The 15,927-nt window shown below is 37.3% G+C and overlaps 1 protein-coding gene across 2 annotated transcripts in view; it reads left to right on the top strand.

Moving 5' to 3' along the window:
• dmgdh (dimethylglycine dehydrogenase) overlaps positions 1-15,927 on the top strand; it is a 47,283-nt gene that overhangs the window by 6,807 nt on the left and 24,549 nt on the right. For both annotated transcript variants that reach the window (XR_010003574.1, XM_062972355.1), the window contains exons 3-10: positions 2,034-2,132; positions 5,458-5,622; positions 5,785-5,989; positions 9,357-9,605; positions 10,745-10,943; positions 13,530-13,699; positions 13,980-14,133; positions 15,097-15,262. Coding sequence is in view for 1 of the 2 variants with exons in the window: in XM_062972355.1 (XP_062828425.1) it covers positions 2,034-2,132; positions 5,458-5,622; positions 5,785-5,989; positions 9,357-9,605; positions 10,745-10,943; positions 13,530-13,699; positions 13,980-14,133; positions 15,097-15,262 (1,407 nt within the window). In the remaining variant the exon portion in view is untranslated. The remainder of the gene's footprint in view (positions 1-2,033; positions 2,133-5,457; positions 5,623-5,784; positions 5,990-9,356; positions 9,606-10,744; positions 10,944-13,529; positions 13,700-13,979; positions 14,134-15,096; positions 15,263-15,927) is intronic.

Below are 15,927 nucleotides of genomic sequence, written 5' to 3'. Positions count from 1 at the left end.
TTTGCTGTTTTTCATGCCAGAGAAAAAGTAATTGTGGAAGTGTGGAGAAAGCAAGGGAAGACAAAGATAGCCCTAGGACAGCGTATGCTGAGGGTGGCCATACTTTTCCCCTCTGTGCTATAAACAATTACAGCAGTATTTGAGAAATTTCATAAAATATAGTGAATCTTCCATATATTTTATTTACAACATGGAATAGCCCAACTAGGATGCGGATATTACTTTCCAATTGAGAATTTTGCCCTCCAAAAGGAAATTTCCCTCCATTCTCCAAATTAGAATTTCAATTGAGTATTCAGGAATAACAATTTATACAATCAAAGAAAATAGGCAGGCAAAATTACCAACAGGATATAAATACAGCAAATATTGGGGTGCTAGGCACAAAACATTTCTACTGTATCACTTTCCCCCATATTATAAATTTGAGATATGAAGTAAAACTTAATAGAGGAGCAACCTCCCTTTCCCACCTCCAAAAATCTGAGGTGCAATTTTGGGTAACCAGTGGAGATATTGGCTGCTTGAGCATTTCATACTTCCCTAGCATTTAGACTTCATGTCGTCTTTATGTCTTCTTTATGCGGGTTAAACCACTGAGCTGCTGAACTTGCTGACCGAAAGGTTGCAGGTTCAGATCTGGGGAGCAGAGTGAGCACCTGTTGTTAGCCCCAGCTTCTGCCAACATAGCAGTTTAAAAACATGCAAATGTGAGTAGATCAATAGGTACTGCTCTGGCAGGAAGGTAATGGCCACATGACCGCAGAAGTGTCTATGGAAAACGCTGGCTCTTTGGCTTAGAAATTGAGACAAGCACCAACCCCCAGAGTCGGACACAACTAGACTTAACGTCAGGGGGATACCTTTACCTATAGATAGATAGATAGATAGATAGATAGATAGATAGATAGATAGATAGATAGACAGACAAACAGACAGACAGACAGACAGACAGACAGACAGACAGACAGACAGACAGACAGACAGATAGAGAGCGCATTTGGTTGGAGTCACACACTGTCCCTGTTCTGACTTTCATACAAATCCAGCTTGAGAACAAACCTCCAGAACTTCTCTTGTTCCTTACTCAGGGACTGCCTGTATAGATGTGGGCGAACCTGCATCCGAATGGAGGAAGCAGACAAAGGAAAGCTTCCTTTTCTTCAGAGAAACACATTGATATAAAAAGGGGGGACAGGAGTTGGTGGGAGAAGGGCCCACCTGCTTCCTTGTGGCTGTGCATTTGAATAGGCAGGAAGCTTCCTTCCGCTGGTTAAAGTAGCTGGAGAGAGCGCCTGCCGCCCTGCATGCCAGCGTGCACCCGGGCGTGTGCGCTCTCCAAGAGGCTGCCGCGGCCTCGCCCACTGCCGCCGCCACCACCACCTTCAGGTCAGCAACCCAATAATTCATTGGCTGTTCGAATTTGGGGAGCAGGGTGAGCTCCCGCTGTTAGCCCCAGCTTCTGCCAACCTAGTAGTTCAGTGATTGGTTTGGGGGGGGGCACCAAAATTTCTGTTTGCCTACACTTGAAAATCACCTTGGACCGGCTCTGCAACAGGGTCCAAGAGGTGAGTTTTTCCAGTCCATGGAACCAATGCCCTTCCAAGGTAGAGAACCAGAGTGCATCTTGAGGTCATACATCTACTACTTTGCTTGATCCTTAGTTTCCTACCATAAACTGAGTCTCACATCTTTGCTCCTGAAATCCCTGCTGGGAGTCAGAACTCCACAAAACCTGCAGCTGGCAGGAAAGTTCTGGGAGCTGTCATCTAAATGTTTTCAAGTTCCAAACTTTTCCAATCTCTGTCCAGGAAATGCAGTTTACTAGTAGTACAAAAAGTCATCTACCCTAACATAATCATGGTGCATAAATGCAACTAATTTAATTGGGACCCACCCCTTGCTGCAACTGTTTCTGTTTTTGTTTTGTTTTCTCACAACAGATTGAGTCCACATTCTGCAAATGGAGAAAAACTGAATGGCATGTCTCAAAATATAATATCATTTTATCACCTTTTTATTTTCTCTTTCAGGCAGGTTTGACAACATATTTTCACCCTGGAATAAATCTGAAGAAAATCCATCATTACAGTATCAAGCTTTATGAAAAACTAGAAGAAGAAACTGGACAAGTAATAAACTATATAAATTAAATTAAAAATTCATATTAGTCATATTGTGAAATATTGAATAATGAATCATTTGCAAGCCTGACAATTGTAGACAATGATGTATATATTTTAAAATCTGTATCATCTATATTTATTTATTAATTAAAAATATTTATCACGTTTCAACCCATCACATAAAAATACATGAAAACAAATGGAAACATTATTTTAAAATAGATTAAAACAATTATTTTAAAACATTTTTAAAATTAAGCAATTAAAACAATCCCATAAGCAAACTCTGGTTTTAAAGACCAGAGGCCATATAGAATTATACAATATATTTTTAAATAATTTTTTATTAAAATGTTTCTTGTGCATATAATAAAATATTAAAAAGAAAAATTGAAAACAGATGAGGGCAAAAAAGAGAAAAAAGAAAAAATAGAAAAAAGGAGTTCCATGGGTTTTTGGAAAGGTATCTGGGATGGGAAAGAAGAAGTAGAGCAGAGGTTACCTGCTATGTCCTGGGGAAAGGGAGATATTCGGTACTGGGAAAGGTAAAATGGGGGGGGGGGGGGAGGTACTAAAAGTTTCTTAGTTGGCTTCCGATCTTCCTCCAGGTGTCTGTAGTTTGTTGTCATATCCTTAATTTGCTCTTTTGCTTCTCCTTTTCTTCCCTCGTCTATTCAGATGGTCTTTCTTGTGTATGATAGTCTCTCTCTATAATCAATTTCTTCTTTTTCTGTATTAAGTATTCTTTCACTGAATTATACAATCTTGACTGTTCTAAGTTTATTTTTAAAATTTATATTCATTTTTTCTCCCAGATGGGACTCAAATCAGCTTATGATACAAACTGAAACAAATATATAAAATAATATGGAGTATAAAAGTTTAAAACTGAAGATGGTCTTTGCTTTTTGCCAAAAAAAAACCCCAAAAAACAAAAAAAAAAGTGTGCATCTGTGTTTCCAACCTTCCTCAGGAAGAAATGCAAGAGCAGCCACAGAGAAGGCTCCTTTGGGAGATTGGTGTGATAAAGAGAAAGCTCTACACAAATATTGTTAGACTAGAGCAGGCCAATATGGAGACTGCCCTGAACCATAGGATCAGGGATATTATGGAGTTTCCAGGAAATTTCAGAGTATTCCTGGACTTTGCCCAAAGTGGTGCAAAGTCCTTTAAAACAAAGCATGTACATACACAAACAGAGATACTCACTAAAAAGCACCACACATTGTTGGGAGAGCCAGCAGTCCATTTAGGGCAGGGGTCCTCAAACTTTTTAAGCAGGGGGCCGGTCCACAATCCTTCAGACTATTGAGGGGCCGAATTATCATTTGAAAAAGAAATACGAACAAATCCCTATGCACACTGCACATGTCTGCACATTTGTAGTGCAGAACAACAACAACAATGAAAGAACAATAAAATATTTTAAAATGGAAACCATTTTAACCAACATAAACCTATCAGGCCAATGAGATAGTCAAGTTAATTAGGATTGTTGTTGTTGTTGTTGTTGTTGTGTGCCTTCAAGTCAAGTGGGTGAACCTAAGTCTAAAATTATTTATTTATTCATTTACTACATTTATTTATTACATTTATATCACGCCCTTCTCACCCCGAAGGGAACTCAGAGCAGCTGTATGTACATACAATATATTATATTGTTAGCATATCACATTAGCATTATATATTACTATATTGAACTATACCACTATACTGTAATATTATATGTAATATATAACATGCAATTAATATTATTATATGGTATTATTATTAGTATTACATTGTATAACATGATAATATTATCAATATCATATGTATATATAATGTATTATCTTATTAAAACTGATATAAAAATATTATATTATAAATGAGGGTGGGGGCCAGGTAAATGACCTTGGAGGGCCGCATCCGGCCCCCGGGCCTTAGTTTGGGGACCCCTGATTTAGGGTGAATCCAGGGTTTCTTGCCAGTGTAGTCAAGCCCAGAGATGTGGCCTAGAAGGATGCCATGATTCATGATATCGAAAACCACTGAGAGGTCCAGCAGAACCAACAGGGAACATAATCCACCTGTGCAATTATCTGTTTAAATCAACCAACAAGATGATCAAAAGCATATCTGCTGGGCCTGAAGTCAAATTGAAATGGATCTAGATAAGGATGGATCCAATCTCTCACTGGGAGGTCCAGTTATCTAGATAGGCATGGAGCCAGTCTGACCTTCACTTGGCAATGTCTCACACATGCAGCAAATCAACCTTTCAGGGTGATGAGACATGCAATAGGACTTCTGTTAAGCATCACCTTTTCTTTGAAGTTCATCTTTCAGTCTCTTATGAGACGACATGATCTTTCAGAAGTCATTTAGGAACTTGTGAAGCAACGCCTACACCTTGGATTGAGCTTAGAAACAAAGTAGAAGCCAGCCAATCACTACAAGAATTTAAACCATACACCAGAAAGCAGACTGGTTACCTCATTGTGCCCTACATATAGCTTCCAATGCTGACCCGTGTCAAATGCATCACAGTACAACCAGACAGTAATTAAATGGTGTATATAGGGTTGTTAAAATCCTTGAGAGAGTACAAGAGAGTAAATAGATCTTTCTGGAAGATCACAGAGGTCAGGGAAAGTTCATTGCCACTGATCTCACATTTTGTAAACTGAAATGAAAGACCAAACGTGCTTTGACGTCATCAGGGATACTCTATTAATGTCAATATGCAGTGTTCTTTAGTCTATTGTTAGTATTTTGGCTGCACATCCAAAAAGAAAAAAAGAGAAGGGAATACTTGTATCTATAAAGATGTGGTGTTAAATTGTGTGGGTGAAACACTTTTGTAAAATTAAAAGATTCTCCAGTTATTTTATTTATGACACCAATTATTGGCTTCATAAATAATATGTTGGATTAAGGATTGTCCTGAAAGTTTTTTTCTAAATCAAATTAAAATCTTTCCTGTTTGCAAATTATTTGCACATCAAAGTCTGGTTTATGTTGTTTCAATTACAAGATCACTGATTATGTTATAAACTCCCCAAAATTGGGAGAAACAAAGATGCAAATCAAAATACCAAGTTATGTCTTTGCAAAATAGGACAAAAGCACAGATGAAGACTGAAGGCATTTTAACTGTTAAGTATGCTAAAATTTTATGTTATTTACATTTTTGTTCAATTTTCCTGAATGCAAAGTTATTAATTCTCTAGCCTGTGTGTGTGTATTATATTATACCCAGTGGATATATGATGTCACAAGTATTTAATGCTTTACTAGACTTCACATACATTTTCTATATTTGAAATCTGATAAGTCTTTCCTCTCTTAGGCTGTGGGCTTTCATCAGCCTGGAAGTATTAGAATTGCTACAACTCCAACAAGAGTGGATGAGTTTAAATACCAAATGACTCGAGCCGGTTGGCATCAAGCAGAGCAATATTTAATTGAACCAGAAAAAGTGCAAGAATTATTTCCTTTATTAAACATGGAAAAGGTAAATAAATTTGATTGGTTTTTATATTTTAATATTTAGCTATTTTGTCCTTCTTAAAGGTCAGATTTGTAGAATTACAGTGTCCAATGAAACCTTCGTATTCATATCCTCCTTATTTCTCATCTGCTGAAAAACTAATTTTATTTTATTTGATCCACTTAGATTTTAGCAGGTTTGTACAATCCTGGAGATGGCCATATTGATCCATATTCACTCACCATGGCCTTGGCTGCAGGAGCCAGGAAGTATGGTGCCCATTTAAATTACCCAGTCCAAGTAACTAATCTAAAACCTAGAGCAGATGGGACATGGGAAGTTGAAACTCCATATGGAATAATTCATGCAAAAAGAATTGTGAACACAGCTGGTAAGAAATCAACCATATTGTTATGCCTTTTACAAAATGTTCAATTATACAGATTGCGGTATCTGCCACTAGATAGAGACAGATCGTTGATGCTGTAATGAATAAACTAGTAAAAACCAAATGATTTCTGAATTTACATTAGAAATTTGATGACTGCATGGAAAATGTTTCTGCATGAAGCTGTATTTTTTATATTTTTATTTTGTTAATAGTTTATATAACACTAGAATAAGCAGCTTTCAATGCTTAATTATAGGATAAGAAGCACATTATTAGTATTAATACTAGTTATTAGTTTGCACAACAGTGGGTCGTGTTTCCATGCAAATTAATGTAGGGCCACCAGGATATGAGATGAATGTTTTCAAGTATAGTCTGGCTTTTCACAGTACTGGGCAATTGTAATATTATAATGTCAATGGATTTGTACAGCTACTTGTCATGTATATACAAGGCACATGCACCCCACCACATATTCACACATATACACATTTTCACTTTTTACTGTGAGAATAAATTTTAATTTAAAAAATTGGTTAGAATAGACTCAACTCCTAAATGTTACTAAGTGGATATTTATGACAGTATTATTCTTTATTTTTAAAGTATTTATTTATCAACTGGCTGAGGAGAATCTGGCACTGCATAGATCCATACATAGCATCCTAAAAAGGTGCCTTCAGTTTCCCTGCCCTCTTGGGGATCTTGCCAGACCTCTTACCTCAGATAGCCCTCTCTTGGTTGCATGTCTCCTTTTTACTCTCAGGAATCTTAGCAGCAGTACTTCTCATATTTTACGATTTCTTCCTCAACCTTAGGAATTTTACAAGCAATGCCTTAGTAATACTGCACAATAACATTACACATAGAATGTGATGGTTTTTCGGATACTTCCAATTTAGATTTCCACATTTATGGAGAGGTTCTACTTTACTTTCCCACCTAAATTTGTTTACTACAGTACATACATTTTCTTGTCTTTTAATCTGATATTTTGTATTTTTCTTCCTGCCATCTGCTCTTAGGAATATGTAAAGTGACTTAGATAGAGAGTTATCCCCATAAGCAGAAGGAAGGGTTTTCTGTCATGTGGAGGGCTTCTCCCATTCAGATTCTATAGATGAAAAGTGAGACACATATAAACAAACAACAAGGGAGGGTGGTTAAGATTGCAACTGTTATTCATGAGAAAGAACAAACAAGCTTGGAAAGGGTGTAGTAGTTTGCCTGAGTGCAGAGAAATGGCAATTATCCATTTCTTCCTCTCCTCTCCCTCCTGCTTAGTTAAGTGAATGCAAACTGCTTTTGCACTTTGAACTCGGCCCGGGCCCGGGCTGTGGCACAGGCGGGAGAGCAAGCCAGCTGCAATTAACTGCAATGAATCACTCTGACCAGGAGGTCATGAGTTCGAGGCCCACTTGGAGCCTATGTTTGTTTGTCTTTGTTCTATGTTAAAAGGCATTGAATGTTTGCCTATATGTGTAATGTGATCTACCCTGAGTCCCCTTCGGAGTGAGAAGGGCGGAATATAAATGCTGTAAATAAATAAATAAATAAATAACCTCCGTTTGCAGTAATTGAAATTAGCTGAAGATAAAAGGAATGTGGAAAGATTAAAGAGAAACTGGGATATTTTAAAAAGAGCTAAAACATGGAATTGCAGAGCATTAATTGGAACTCTGTAAATCAGGACAGTATGACACTGACAAACAATGGTTCGTTGAAGGGAATGACACTGACAAGCAATGGTTGGTGCCTTCCTTTCAAATAATGAATTGCAATCATAGTCTGAGGTGAGTTCACAAACTTGTTTGAAGATTAGCACAAATTATAATATGTTGATTCAGATATAAAGCTAGGAAATGGGGGTGGGATCCTACATGTGGCAGGTGGGTCAGGACAGAACATTCCTGGGCTCCAAATGACAAACTGAGCAACTTGACAAGGAGGAAAGGTAAGCTACTCTTTAATAAATTCATAGTGCTTTGAGTTAGCAATATTAACTTAGCACACTAGTTCTAGCAAGAAAACTCGCAGTAAATTATTACTTGTTTGGGAGAGGAGGGTTTGAAAGGAAGGAAGAAGATTGGCTGTAAGAATGTTGGTAGCCTACACTGACATAGTTGTATTTACCCACGCTGACCCCGGTGATTAATCAATACCAACTTTAAATGTTCTTTTGGTTGAACATTGAAATGATAAGTCTGACTTTGGTATAATAAGTTAACAAAATGGTGAAGAGATGTCACAACTTCTCAAGTCAGTATTAAATGCTGGTAATTACACTGCAGGCTAGAAACTGTACGAAAGAATTATAAGCAGCAGGATTAATGTCCCAACTGAGTCTATGTTATGCACTTGGAAGAACAAAACCCCTATCTAGAGATGTTAAATATGAGCTTGTGCCAGTTAACTAAAATTTGCAGAGTGTTCCTCAGTGCTTAAGAGATTCAGCTGATAAACTGCAAAGAGATGGTACAACTTTATGACAGGACAATTATGTTGCATACAAAAAATCCAAGGTTCATACACCAGCATCTACATACAAGGAAGGACCTCTGTGTGAAATACCTGAGTTGCTGTTTGTAATAATAAATGTTTCAGAGCATTCCTTTTTTTTAGCAATGGAGGGAGGCCATCCTCTGATGTCCACCATCCACTCCTGAAATAAACCACCATTATTTTTTTCCAACATCTCAAGAAAAATGTCCTCATGTGAAAAAGAGGGGATCAACCACATAAGGATGTCTTCTGTTGGACATAATTGTATTGTGATAAGAAGCAACATTTAGGTTCTCTAAAATTCATTTCTAAGTAGGCATGCATATGGCTGTACAGCACATTGCTAATATTCATATATGCATATATAGCCCTATATGTGTTTGCTTTGAAATAAGTTCCATTATGTTCAATGGGGCCTAACGCTTCCATAAGTATGTTTAATATTGCAGCCCCAAGTCTCAAACTTCATTAGAAAAGTATAAACTCTATTGCACAGTGTATTTGAATTAGGAATTTTGAAGTTACTTAATATCCTGTATTATAGTCCTTGCATGGAGATTACTCTTTACACTGAGGATAAAACTAATATACATGTAAAGCATCCAGTTTTTCTGTCAATTCTTTGGCAATAAACTTGGATCCAAACTTCTGCTCAGAAGAGTTCTGTTAGGGGAGAGGAGTTGAATGGAGATTTTCACTGACTTCCCTTTCTGCTGTCTCTTCATTGCTCCTTCTCGTACTGTTCTAGTTTCAATAATATTTTAGAAAAGTACACAGTATTATCTACTTAATTTTTTTTGTCTTTCATTTCCAAGTTTTTTATTACTGTTCTATTAATTGTATGGTTGTACATTGTGTTTTTGAGGTTTCTGGGCTCGTGAAATAGGCAGAAAGATTGGATTGCATCATCCACTCATACCAGTTCACCATCAGTATGTCGTCACAGCAACTATCCCTGAAGTGAAAGTCCTGAAAAAGGAACTGCCTGTACTTCGAGACTTAGAAGGTTCATATTACCTAAGACAAGAAAGGGATGGGCTTTTGTTTGGCCCATATGAAAATGAAGAAAAAATGAAACTACAGGAATCCTGGGTAGCACATGGAGTGCCACCAGGTAAATGTACTTGAAAAAATAATCTCAGGCTGTAATTGTATATACTATTGTAAGAGTTTCCTAGCTTCTCTTTTATGGAGGCCACTGCCATATGGAGGCCACTGCCATATGGAGGCCACTGCTTTTATGAAGGCCACTGCAGGTTCTCATGAACAAGGCATGTTAATCATTTTTAGCATACTTTTATGACACGTTCCCTGGAGATACTTTACTTCTGTTCTCTCAACAAACCACACTGAGTGAAAAGAATCAAGAGGCTGAAACCATGGGTACAAAATTGAGTGGATGAAAACCATTAGAAATTGCTATCTCTGCCCATTTTTATTTCTTCTCTCCAGTTAGATGATGATTCCGATGTGGCGCTGATCTGTCCATACAGGTTTCTCAAGGCAGTTTATAAAACTGTATTGCCCTGGGTTGTTGTATGTCTTTCGGGCTGTGTGGCCATGTTCCAGAAGCATTCTCTCCTGACGTTTCGCCCACATCTATGGCAGGCATCCTCAGAGGTTGTGAGGTATGGATACCATCCATACCTCACAACCTCTGAGGATGCCTGCCATAGATGTGGGCGAAACGTCAGGAGAGAATGCTTCTGGAACATGGCCACACAGCCCGAAAGACATACAACAACCCTGTGATTCTGGCCATGAAAGCCTTCGACAACACAATGTATTGCCCTGTCTTGCTGCTGTTACTAAAAGTAAAAATTTTCATGATCTTGATGGCACTTGACATTTAATATTCAATATTTTTCAAGAAACAAAGTAAAAAACTTCTCCTTGGAAACATTTCCCTATACTCTATCTCTCTTCCCTTCTCTCCCTCTGCCTCTCCTTGATTGGTCCATCTGTTTTGCTTTCCTCTGTTGATCACTTAGTCCAGTGGTTCAGAGATTACTGGTGATGAACCAATGTCTTCTTGTTTGTCCTACTAGTTGGTATTTATGAGTAATAACCATATTCCATATGTGGATTGTACACATTTCAGCACAGGCAAAAATTCCTTTGGGTATTCTAATCATAGTTCCTGTATAACCCAACTATATTCAGTTTATGCAATGGACAGATGTATGTTTTCTGCTTCTATACCTTGCAATTTATATTTTGCTACTGTTTTCAAATATGATAACATTTTTCTAGGTTTTGGCAAGGAACTTTTTGAATCTGATTTGGATCGAATAATGGATCATGTTGAAGCAGCAATGGAAATGGTTCCAGTCCTGAAACAAGCAGACATAATCAATGTAGTTGCTGGTCCTATAACATACTCTCCAGATATTTTACCTATGGTGGGACCTCATCAGGCTGTTCAAAATTACTGGGTGGCTATTGGTTTTGGGTAAGTAAATTGTTCCCTTGAGAAAAGTTTTTGGATATCAATAATTATAAATTGATTACAATTAAATTATTAGCCATGTGTTTCTCTTTTGACTGTAGGAGAAACTGGAAATATTCCTAAATTTGCTGCTGGGGTTTTTATTTCCAGAAAGTGAATGTTTAGAGACCAAGAATACATTATTGTGTTAATTTAAAAGTAATACATCAACAGTTTTAGATAGTAAATACCTGAAATATGAAACTTATCTCTAAGAGTAATCTCCATATAAAAGGCTGAAAAGACACCAATGTAACAGTAGTTTTTAAAAACAGATCCAGGGTAAGGTAGGTGTGGCTTAATGTATGTTTTAGGTAAATTATTGGAAACCATTAGTAAAGAAAAAAAACATCAAGCATATATAACAGAGGCTTGAAAAGTGTAGTGTGGGCCCAAATAGCTCCCCCCCAGTTTTGCAGCCTGACAGACTCCTAACAGCATAAAGTAAAAGCAAGCTGCTACTAAAAATTTGACAGCACAATCATGCAGGTTTTTTTTGTTTGGTCACTGAAATTCTACAGGAAACCTGATCTTTATAAGGGGCTACTGACACAGGGAGGGGAAGACATTGAAGGCAAATGAATGTCTGCATACCATGAGGGGCAGGATCTACTCCTCCCTGAAGAAGATGAAAATGCCATGCATATCTATCAGCAGCTGGCTGCAGTATAGAACTAGCAAATGCCTGGGTGCCTTCAGAGCCAGGCAGTGTGAAAAGGGCAGGATTAACTATAGTGAATGACTGAAGAAACTGGCAAAATTACATCTAAGTATTTATTTCCTAAGAAAACTCTAGGAAATAAATAAGTTGACAGGTAGCTTTAAGGCATGTACGTTTAGTTTTCAGTGAAGAAGATTCATTATGATTTCAGCAAAAATGGTCTTGTCAATAGATATGTTGATAGGATGACATGGGAAGACTCTGAGAGAAAAAAGCAACTTTTGACCAAATCCCCAACCACAGAAGCTATGTGGTGAAAGAACATGTTTGCATCTTTCACATGACTGGGAGATGTGAACTACTTTGTGCATTGTATTTCAAAAAAAAAAAAGTTTTCTTGTAGTAGATGATGTTCATTGTCAAATGCTTTAAGTATATGGGAGATACTGAACTATGCAAAGGATGGAAAGATAAAGTGGATATAGTGAGGTGAATAAACATGTATCCTTCACAACAAACCATCGTTTCGTGCTACATAAACAAGTGTCAGATATTTACAGGTTTGCACAGTTCCTGATCCCTTTCCCTCTTCAACACAGCACTGTTTCACTTGTGCTTCAATCCAGGATTAGAACTTGGAATGATACCATAGAGTCAATATGACCACCCCCAAAATGTTAACCATCAACTAGGGAACAAGCAATTATCTATTTAAAAAGACTAGCATTGAGATTCCTGTGATCAATTAAAATGGGTATTAATAAATCCACTGTTTTTAAATTGGTTTTTAAAGGCCTTTAAAATGGATTGAAATTATATCTCTTGTTTGACATTACTTTCCTGCCCCTAGAGGCAACTTCTGGATGATAGAAAATGTGATCCCACTTTGGTGTAAGCCACTATATGGTTCCCTTGTCACCTAGGTATGAAGAAGTTTCAACCATATTCACAATGGGCATGTCTGTGGCCACTTTAAGATTCCTAAAGAGAACTATTTGAATGGTGATGATGGGCACATAGAGGCGCTGTCTTATTGGATCCAGGGTTATGTCAAAACTACTACAAAGCTACCACAAGAGGCCAATAGGCAGCAATGTAGAGCAGGTTTTGAATTCCTGCTCACCCATGGAAACCAACTGGGTTACTTGAGCAAGTCACATTTTCTCAGGCTCAGAGGACCCTTTGAATAACTCCGGCCAAGAAACCCCATGATAGGTTTGCCTTATGGTCATCACAAGTCAGAAGTGAACTGAAGACACACAGCAGCAGCAACAACACAGAGTTAATGACTTTAGAAATCCTGTCTACATCAATTACATAAGCTCACTAATTTTCCCATTTTATAGATGTGAGTTGATAAGGAAGAACGACTCTAGGGATTATGCTGTGCAGAATGTTTGTACAGATGCATTTCCTATGTAAAAGGCATTTCTCTGGAAGAAACTGTAGGTATCCAGCATATCATATGCATGCAGATGTGTCTATTTATAATGGTAGTGGAGTTAGCTGCAGCTTCCTGGTGTACAAATACCTGGAACATCTGCTGATTTTACTAATATGACAAATAGCAACTATGACCTATGTTGTTTCCTGTGTGGAAATTTGATGAATTTGTGAAACACTTAATGCTGTGTGAAATAGACCTTAACCAGTGTTTTGGTTGGGAATTGTGCCCAGACTTTTAATACTGAATTGTAGTGTTCTCAGCTGACCTTTGCTGATGTGGAAGGCCGAGCAATAATCAAAAACCAGCCTGCCTGGGTACTACATAGTTGGCCAATCTAACATTCCAGTCATTAACAAAATTGGAAAATCTAATTGTGTTGCTGAAATGTTATCTGAAATAAATCCATGAGGAACATTTTTATTTCCCCCTCCCTTCCCATTAGATATGGCATAATCCATGCAGGTGGCGTAGGAAAATATCTTAGTGATTGGATACTCAGTGGTGAGCCTCCTTTTGATCTGATAGAATTAGATCCAAATCGATATGGAAAATGGACAACTGTGGAATACACAACCACAAAAGCAAGAGAATCTTATGGATTTAACAATGCTGGTAAGACAGTTGCATATAATTACTTGATTCTTAAAAAATTAAATTGGCATTCAGTCAGGGGTTCTTGTCCTAGTTCTTCTCATCCTTTTTTCTTTTTCCAGAAGTAAGAACAGCTTACAATGTTAATAGGGCATATAAAAGTGCCATCTTTCTTATATATATCTACTGTTGAGGTGTTGTGAACATCTCAAAATATACTGTGCAGTTTGTTATTTGGAGGCATCATGTACATTGCAATAAATCATTCATTTCCATGTGTTTCTTTTTTAATCTTTTATAGTTAGCTATCCTAAAGAAGAGCGGTTTGCTGGCAGACCTACAGAAAGAGTCAGTGGGCTTTATGAAACCTTTAAGTCCAAATGTTCAATGGGATTTCATGCAGGATGGGAACAACCTCATTGGTTCTACAAACCAAGGGATGAGACTGGATACAAGTAAATAAATGTTACATTATTTTTTCTATTGCACTGAGGACTGCGCACTCTCTGACAGAATAAGTTCCCAATTTAATGAGTATTCAGATCTGTCTTTGTTGGTGAAGGCGTATGTGACCATGGTGACTTAGAATATGTAACAGCCTTTTGCCTGTAATCTCAAAACTGAGTTATGGTAATATGCTATATGTGGGGCCTAAGAATGGTCCTGCAGTTGCGGTTTCAGTTTTCAAGGCAGAACTACATAGGGTACCTGTTAGATGCTCCCCATTTTCAGTATGAAACATTGTTGCTGGTCACTAATTTAATGCTGTTGACCTTTTAAAATGCATAATATCAGGATACTTGACAATGTATCTTCTTTCTTGACTCTGCATCTAAAACAATTTGTCTAGACCCCTCAACCTCTGAGGATGCCTTCCATAGATGTGGGCGAAACGTCAGGAGAGAATGCTTCTGGAACATGGCCATACATCCCAGAAAACACACAACAACTCAGTGATTCCGGCCATGACAGCCTTTGACAACAGATTTGTCTAGTTACTGAGGAAAGAAGCACTCATGTTGGTTCTTTGTACCTGAAGTTGTGTAGAGACAACTAGGAATGAAGCTTTCATTGGATTATTGTCCTCACTGTGGAGATTCCTGCCAATTAATGTTATTTTATTGTTGATCTCTTCTAAAGGCATGTTGATTGCAATACATTTTCCATAACTACTATGGCCTACTATGGCTATATTAGCATAATTAAAGGGGGGGAGACATAATATTTTTATATTATATTATGTAAACATCAAGTATGCATGTGAAAAAACAATGGTTTCTAATCACACAACTTCCATTCATGCAGTTTTATAGATATTAGGCACATTATATACTATGACATGTGAGCTGCTTCATTCTCATTGAAAATACTAGACACATTGTGTTAGTTTTAAATGCATATAATCATTCTTTTTTTAGGCCTAGTTTTCGACGCACAAACTGGTTTGAACCAGTGGGTCGTGAATGTAAGCAGGTGGTGGAAAAAGTGGGTGTGATTGATCTTACTCCATTTGGCAAGTTTAGCATCAAGGGCAGTGATTCTGTTAAACTTTTGGATCATCTATTTGCAAATGTGATCCCCAAGGTAAATTGAGATGTAATAATTATATTAATTTAGGGTCGTATTTCGTAAAGCCTGAAACAGATTTAACATATGTAGTCTTACTAATGCGAACTCTAAAAAGTACTGAATTCAAGGACCAAAATAGTTGAAATCACAATCAAGCACTGAGCAGTTGTGCGAATAGCTATATAAAATAAAATGTAGATATAAGGAAATCTGTATTGGTTTTCCTGTATCTGCAATTTACTGTTTAGAAAACTAATCATGTGATTGGTGTCCTATCTAATGTGACTAAATTCCAATGAGGAATCATATTAATCTTACTGTCAGGGAAATCTGGCCCAGGCAGTGGACATCATGTTGGATCAAGGCCTATACATCTAGTGCATGTTTGTTTTATGGGGTATATATGCTTTAGAAGAGAGTGTAATAAATATTACATGGGCCCATTTTACATAAATCATATGTTATGCATGCAGAGCTCATACAAATACTTCAGCTCATTATGGATAATTAAATCCTTTTGTCCAATTAAATGTAGATGCTAATCACTTCAAAATTTTATAGACCTGGGCAAATATAACATATTTATCTCTTATTTCTTTCCTCGGGCATAAAACATAACATTAATTGCCAGTGGCTACCTGATGGAAATGTATTGACTCTGTGTGATTAACACTTATGGT

This window comes from Anolis carolinensis, chromosome 2 (genome assembly GCF_035594765.1).
Source record: "Anolis carolinensis isolate JA03-04 chromosome 2, rAnoCar3.1.pri, whole genome shotgun sequence".
In the NCBI taxonomy this organism is placed as follows: domain Eukaryota; kingdom Metazoa; phylum Chordata; class Lepidosauria; order Squamata; family Dactyloidae; genus Anolis; species Anolis carolinensis.
Note: the sequence above shows the minus strand (reverse complement) of the source record. Positions and strands in the feature narration are given on the sequence as shown.